The 6,703-nt window shown below is 35.6% G+C and overlaps 1 protein-coding gene across 1 annotated transcript; it reads right to left on the reverse strand.

The window, feature by feature from the left end:
- Window positions 1–1,113: 1,113 nt before the first annotated feature.
- LOC145691818 (uncharacterized) lies at window positions 1,114–6,184 on the reverse strand. The gene is made up of 2 exons (XM_081767130.1): window positions 5,754–6,184; window positions 1,114–2,392 (listed from the first exon to the last, which is right to left on the reverse strand). The coding sequence occupies exons 1-2, from the start codon at window positions 6,106–6,108 to the stop codon at window positions 1,590–1,592; spliced, it is 1,158 nt and encodes a 385-aa protein (XP_081623256.1). The 5' UTR covers window positions 6,109–6,184; the 3' UTR covers window positions 1,114–1,589.
- Window positions 6,185–6,703: the final 519 nt, after the last annotated feature.

Consider the following 6,703-nt stretch of genomic DNA (forward strand, 5'->3'; position numbering starts at 1 on the left):
ATGAGACATTTATTTGAGACTTCCCAAACATCCCGCTCAAGAGGGGGCGTTTCAACAATAGTAAAATTTCCCTTTATTTATTCATAAATTACCGAATATGAGGATTCGCTTCAGTTAGAGATGCAAAATTCGGCATGTAAACTCATAATAAAAATAATGGAGCACAGGTTTCAGTGACTTTGAAAATTTTCTCTTGAAGGGGAGATGGGGGATTTTTATAGTAGTGGGGTCCAGTGGCTCAGTGATAGTGTTCACCTCTGGTTCGATCCCAGCTTGCATCAAGTGGGCTTTGTGGTGCGAGAAGCACCGTGCGCGCGAGTTTTCTCGGGGTTCTCCCGTTTCCTCCCACTTTATTCATTCCACCATTTCATTCATTTATCATCATTATCATTATTTCCTTTAGCTTACCCGGTATAATCGTGCGACGTAAAACTCAAGGATTTCATTTCATTCCTATAGTGATGACATTTCCCGTTATATATTGAGAAAGTGTTCAATATGAGGACTCGCTTAAATTGGAGATGTGAAATTCTTAATGTAAACTCTTAAATAAAAATAATGGATTTAGTATTTCCGAATAATCCATTTCTAAGATGAGAAAAAGGAAACATTTTTATAATTGTGACATTTTGCTTTATTTATTCACACAGTACCGAGTGTGAGAGTCTCTAAGTTAAAAATGTGAAATTCGAAATATTATGTTATATAAAAACAATGGAACATGATTCAAGACTTTCGTAGATTCCGCTGCTAAGAGAGGAAGGGCGGCCATTTATGTAATATCAAAATTTCTGCTTTTTATTTACAGTCTAAGTGGGTAGAGGAATTCAAAATTTATGCCAAAAATAATGGAGTTTTAATTTCACTTTCATTGAAATGCGATCCTTAAGGGAAAGAAGGTTCAAATATTTTCGATAAACCTATTATCCGTGAGTGTTGGACTGGTATTCCAGCTAGTTTCGTATAAAAACATTTATGGAAACGATTTTAAAAAAACGAATTAAAGTATATATATATATATATATATATATATATATATATATATATATATATATACAGTCATTAAGTGATAGCCAACATTCAAGAAATATGATTGACAATTATATAACGGACGCAGTAGGTCAAGGAATTTCGTATGATGATAATTATCTTTGCAAAAATTAATATAAAAAAGCTTTTAATTATCCTGAATAACAAAAACTAAAAACAATAGAGTTGTTCAAATCTATGAATGACCTGAATCTGAATCAGTAAACATAAACATGACTTTCTTCTTTTTCTTCTGAGATATTTATCAATTAAATTTTTGAGAACTTCTTCCATAAGGTATAGTGATACAAAATTAAGTAATAAACCCCTCGCAATAGTTTGATATTCTTTTGTCTTATTTACAATATGAAGGTCTAAGCTCAATAGTCACTAAATGCCAAATACAAAAATGATATACATACTAACTATAAAAATAACTGAAACCGAAGATAAGAGAGAAGATAGCCACCCAGCTAAAAGTCTTGCCAAATTTATAATGAATAAGCAAACATAAAGTATGTGAGTTGTTTATCTTCCCTATTTTAGAGTACACCTAAAAGCTAACAAGAATACACATCTATGGAATCACTACTTTCATCCTGAGAACGCGTTGTTGCACAGCTTGCAGGAGAAATGGGATAGGCATCTGCAGAAATGGTTTGCGGCATAGTTTGTCGGTGCACAATTCCATGAAAAGATTGTTGTGGTTGTCCATCGGAAATAATGGTTTGTGGCATAGTTTGTCGATGCACAATTCCATGAAAAGATTGTTGTGAATGCCCACCTTCAAAGGAGGTTTCAGGACGGGAAGGATACAATCGATTATGTGGCGGGCCACAGGAACTTGGAGGGGCTGTGTAGGAAGGATAGGGGTAATGGTACTGAGATGGAATACTCGGTATATTTCTTGATCTTATTCCTGTAATAAGTTTTAATACCTCGCTTCGAAACTCCAGTTTCTGGTCTAAAGTAAATGACTTTACGGCAGGTAATAACGAATCAAAAAAGGCTTTATCATCATCAGGTTCAGTCACAGATGAAGGAGCGGGAGAATTCAGGTAATCAATTAGGCATGATTCCAGATTCTTTTTTCGTTTTGTTTGAGGTTCCTTTGTGACTTTGCTTGAGTGTGTTGCTGGTTCAATATTGACATCTGAAGGAGATTCAGCAGTTGAAAGAGCCTCTTCATCATCGAGAGTTGATTGCGCTAATTCAGTTCCTTCTGACTGTAGTAAGAAATTAAGATGGCGTGCATAAATGTATTGTTTCCCAAAGGCTGCACCTTGGCCAGATTTAGTCCTCTTCCGAACATACTTGAGAAATTGGTCTCGAATATTTCTCCATTTGTTGACGTATTTCTGACCTATAAAAAATTACGCATTGTATAGATACTACTTAATAATACATCTTTATTATGTATTTGCAGTCCAGGGAATAAACCAAATAGGAACTTTACCTGGAAAAAATCATGGTAGTTCTGGAAATAGGCTTACTTTATAATTTTGGATCGCTGAACCGGAATTTTTAACTTCCCATCAAAAATTCCCGCCTCCTGCAACCTCCCCAAAATTTGAAATAATATCCTCAAAATAGTCTTTTCTTTAAAAAATTTAGTGTTTTTGTTATTTCGAAAAAACACCTAGAAATTCGAAAAATAGACACAATTTGGAACAAAAAACTATTCTATGACATTTTAAATTATGACAAACTCATAGGGCACTAGCACGCCTATAAATTTGCACCTCAGGGGTCGTGGTGGCTCAGTGATAGAGCGTTCACCTCTGGTGCATGGGTTCCCGGGTTCAAACCCTGCTCCCGCCAAGTGATCTTTGTGGTGGACAAACGCCGTGTGCGTGGGTTTCCTCGGGGTTTTCCCGTTTCCTGCCACTTTCTTCATTCCACCATTTCATTCATTTCTCATAATCACCGTCTCCATTAGCCTAACCGGCATAACAGTGGGACGTAAAACTAAAAATTTTCATTTCATTTTAAATTTGCACCTCGACGCCGCTGAGCTACATTTCGAGAAATTTTATTCAAAATTTGGTTGGGTTTCGCTGGGAAAGTTTGGTGGAAAATTAAATATTCTGATTTAACAACTCAAAAAGCATCAAGTAAAACTACTTTCAGAGCGAACGTAACTGACGCGAGTGGTTTAGCGGAGTTGATTTTGAGTTTAACGTCTCGTTCTGCAGCGAGGCTATATGAGACGTGGACCTACTGATTAACGTGGACTCCGAACCACTTGAGCTCCCGCCGGAATCGAACCCACGCTAACCGCTTAGCCACGAAGGAGCTCAATGATTTAGCGGAGTGGATAACTTAAGGTATATGTAGCTCCTCGGCTCCGAAGTGAAAATTTAGAGGCGCGCTAACATGCTCCCCATTCGTCGTACGTCAAAATGTCATAGAATATTTTTTGTTACAAATGTTGTCTACTTTCCGAATTTCTGGAGTTTTTTCGAAAAGAACAAGAGAAGTATTTTTAAAAAATAATAAAAAAAAAACTATTCTTGGGGAGCTTTTTCAAAACTTGGGGAGGTTGCGGAGAGAATTTTTGATGGAAAATTAAAAATTCAAATTCAGCGACCCAAAAAACATTAAATAAGTGTAAACATAAAATAATTCCAGAACTACCACGAATCTTTCCAGCTAAAATCCCCTATTGCCTGGACTGTTATGTGACTGTATACGGACGAAAGTTCGCGGACAAAATTTCGCCAATCTAGTTATCAGTTCCAAGTAAATGCGTTCAAACGTATTTTTTGCAGAAGCATATTTCAGCATTTAAAAAGAATAATCGATTTATTGTTGATTTAATTTTCAAAGCATAAAACGTTATTCAGTTTCAGTTTTAGTAATTAAATTAAAATCTGAAAATTTCCTTAAAATGTTGACTTCATTGTAAGAGTAAATACTATCTATATCATACATATACAAACTTCCTAAATGTGGTATTATGATCATATATGTTAGCCAACAATAATAATGTTATTAATCTCTGTTATTTATAGGTAATAATTTTTGTCAAATAAATACTTTAAACTGATAAGTTTATTTTATTTATTTATTTATTACTCTCTATTATCCCGACATTGCAAAAGTCGTGTTAGTTGGCTACTTTTTAATTTGATCATCGGCGATGTTTGTCCGCGATCTTTTGAACCAAGATTCAATTATGTTACATATTAGATAATTTGGTGTGAAACATATATTAATTCATCCTTTCAGATATCTGGGAAGTGGATGCAATCTGGTAGACTTACACTATTCCTACAGACTTGGGCGTTCTACAGTATCCATAATTGTAAGAAAGATTTGCAGCGCTATTTGGGACACTTTAAGAAAAGAATGCATTCCCCAATTTACAGAAGAAACTTGGCTCGAGATTGCGTCGCGTTTCGAAGTCCAGGCCAATTTTCCTAATTGCATTGGCGCAATAGACGGAAAACATATTAGAATTGTAAAACCTGAGATGAGTGGATCTCTCTACTTCAACTATAAACATTATTATTCTGTGGTCTTGTTAGCTGTGGTTGACGCAAATTATCAATTTTTATATGTTGATATAGGGTCCTACGGAAAAAATTCTGACAGTTCAATATTTCAAAATTCAAAATTCAACAAAGAACTAGTAAAGAACACACTCAATATTCCAAAAGGCAAACCACTGCCTGGAACTGATGGGCCTACTCTACCCTACGTATTTGTGGGTGACGAAGCATTTGCACTGTCACAAAATGTTCTTCGCCCCTACGCTGGAAAATTTTTGAATCAGAAAAAGAGGGTGTTTAATTATAGATTAAGTCGCGCTCGTAGGTACGTTGAATGTACATTTGGCATTCTTTCAAATAAATGGAGGATTTTTCACAGACCAATCAATGTAAAAGTGGATTTTGCTATACTTATCACAAAGGCGTGTTGTTTACTTCATAATTATGTCCGTAGTAGAGATGGATACAAACTTGAAGATACTTTAACGATAGAAGGTTTTGAGGAAATCCCCAATACGTGTAGCACACCACAAGGAGGCAATGCAGCAAACGAAAGCAGAAACAGGTGGGCTGATTATTTTGTAAGCGACATAGGTAGAGTTCCATGGCAAGATAACTTTGCTTAAGTTGTTCTTTATGTAAGAAAACATTCAGTTGTTATCTCTAGAATAGCAACGACGTGCACAATATTATCAATTGTACGAGAAACAAAAATATTTCTGTTACATTTCGAGCATGCTTTTTATTTTTTAACCATATGAGTACCCTGATGTTCAACAATTTTCGTGTTAACTCTATTTTTTTTAAAAAAAAAAATTTAGTCAATTAACAAATAAAGACAACAATTGTCAGCCGAAAAACTGTTTTTTTTTTTTCTTTCTTTCTTTCCTGTACTGCTATTATGTTGATGGTTGTTTTGGACTTCAGCGTCCCTTTTGAGCACAGAAGCTATATAATACGTGACCTCGACCTAAAGTATAATGCAATGTACGATATACTGTAAACAGTCGGTTCACTCCGGAGTGAGTGACAAGAAATCTCGTCAAAGAAACTGCATTAACAATAAAGGCTTGTTCTCCAAGCGTATTTGTTGTCTATTGTTATCACAAAAAAAAAAAAAAAGTATTCATAGCCTCGCTGCTGAAAAGGGACGCTAAACGAAAATCAAATGTAAATACTACGTGAATATTAGATTTTCTACATTGAAAAGTAATAATAATAGCTACATACCAATGCTGTTTTTTTCTTCTTCTGTTTTTTCATTGAATTTCTCACATAAGGTTTCACACACCTTATTCCATGCATCCCGTTTTTTATTTCTATCTCTATACATTTCGCACTTTAAATTCCATATCTCGGGATATTTTTGTATTTCGTTAATGAACAGTTCTATGTCCAGTTCTTCGCTTTCCATTTCTGCGGGCGCGGGAAAGTCTGCACGTGTGGCTTGACTCATTGCCAGCAATGGTTTTCCGGCCCGCAACACCTGTGCGGACACGCTGCGAGCCAGCAGTCCCCGCAACTCAATTTTCGCCCGCTGCGGGCCCGCAGCAGAGTCGTGCGGGAAAGTCTGCACGTGTGGCATGAATGATAAGAACCAATGTATTTCCGGCTCGCGCGGGTCCGCAACAGAAAACTCTGTTGCGGGCCCGCAACAGACTTTTCTGCACGTCTGAACCGAGACATAATGCCCCATCAAGGATCGAAGCCGGGCTATCCTGTTGTTAGGTATATGCCTTATTGACTAAACCATCGCGGCTTTAATTTTATCAAAGAGTTGCATATTTTAGTTTCGCAAAAGGTAAAAATTTTAACGAATTGTACAGATGTGTTACACACTGTGTGCTTACACTTAGGTATATAGTCAATGTATTGTATGGTCTTACCTAGGAAAAATCAATTTACTCTTGGTTAACGTGTTTCTTTTGACTCCCCTTCCCCCCTAAAACCACCTGTTAGTGTATATTTAGTTCAATACTTGAAATAACTTCTTTTGATATAAGAAATAAGGAATACTATTTATAATTTTGCAGACTTTTTAAATACGCCAATCAATATTCAAATTATACATTGCAGAGTCGATTCCTTTTATATTTTCGAGGAGTATTAGCCAATAGCCATTAATTTCTTTATAAAATATATATATATATATATTTTAATTAATTAATTAATAATAATAA

This window comes from Thermobia domestica, chromosome 8, assembly GCF_964235325.1.
Source record: "Thermobia domestica chromosome 8, izTheDome1.hap1.1, whole genome shotgun sequence".
Lineage (NCBI taxonomy): Eukaryota > Metazoa > Arthropoda > Insecta > Zygentoma > Lepismatidae > Thermobia > Thermobia domestica.

Excerpts from the sequence above, each read along its gene's own strand:
- LOC145691818 (XM_081767130.1), bottom strand. The coding sequence starts at position 6,108 with ATGCCACACGTGCAGACTTTCCCGCACGACTCTGCTGCGGGCCCGCAG. Across the intron at positions 2,393-5,753 it reads AGAAGAAAAAAACAGCATTG|GTCAGAAATACGTCAACAAA; the intron begins GTATGTAGCTAT and ends AATTTTTTATAG.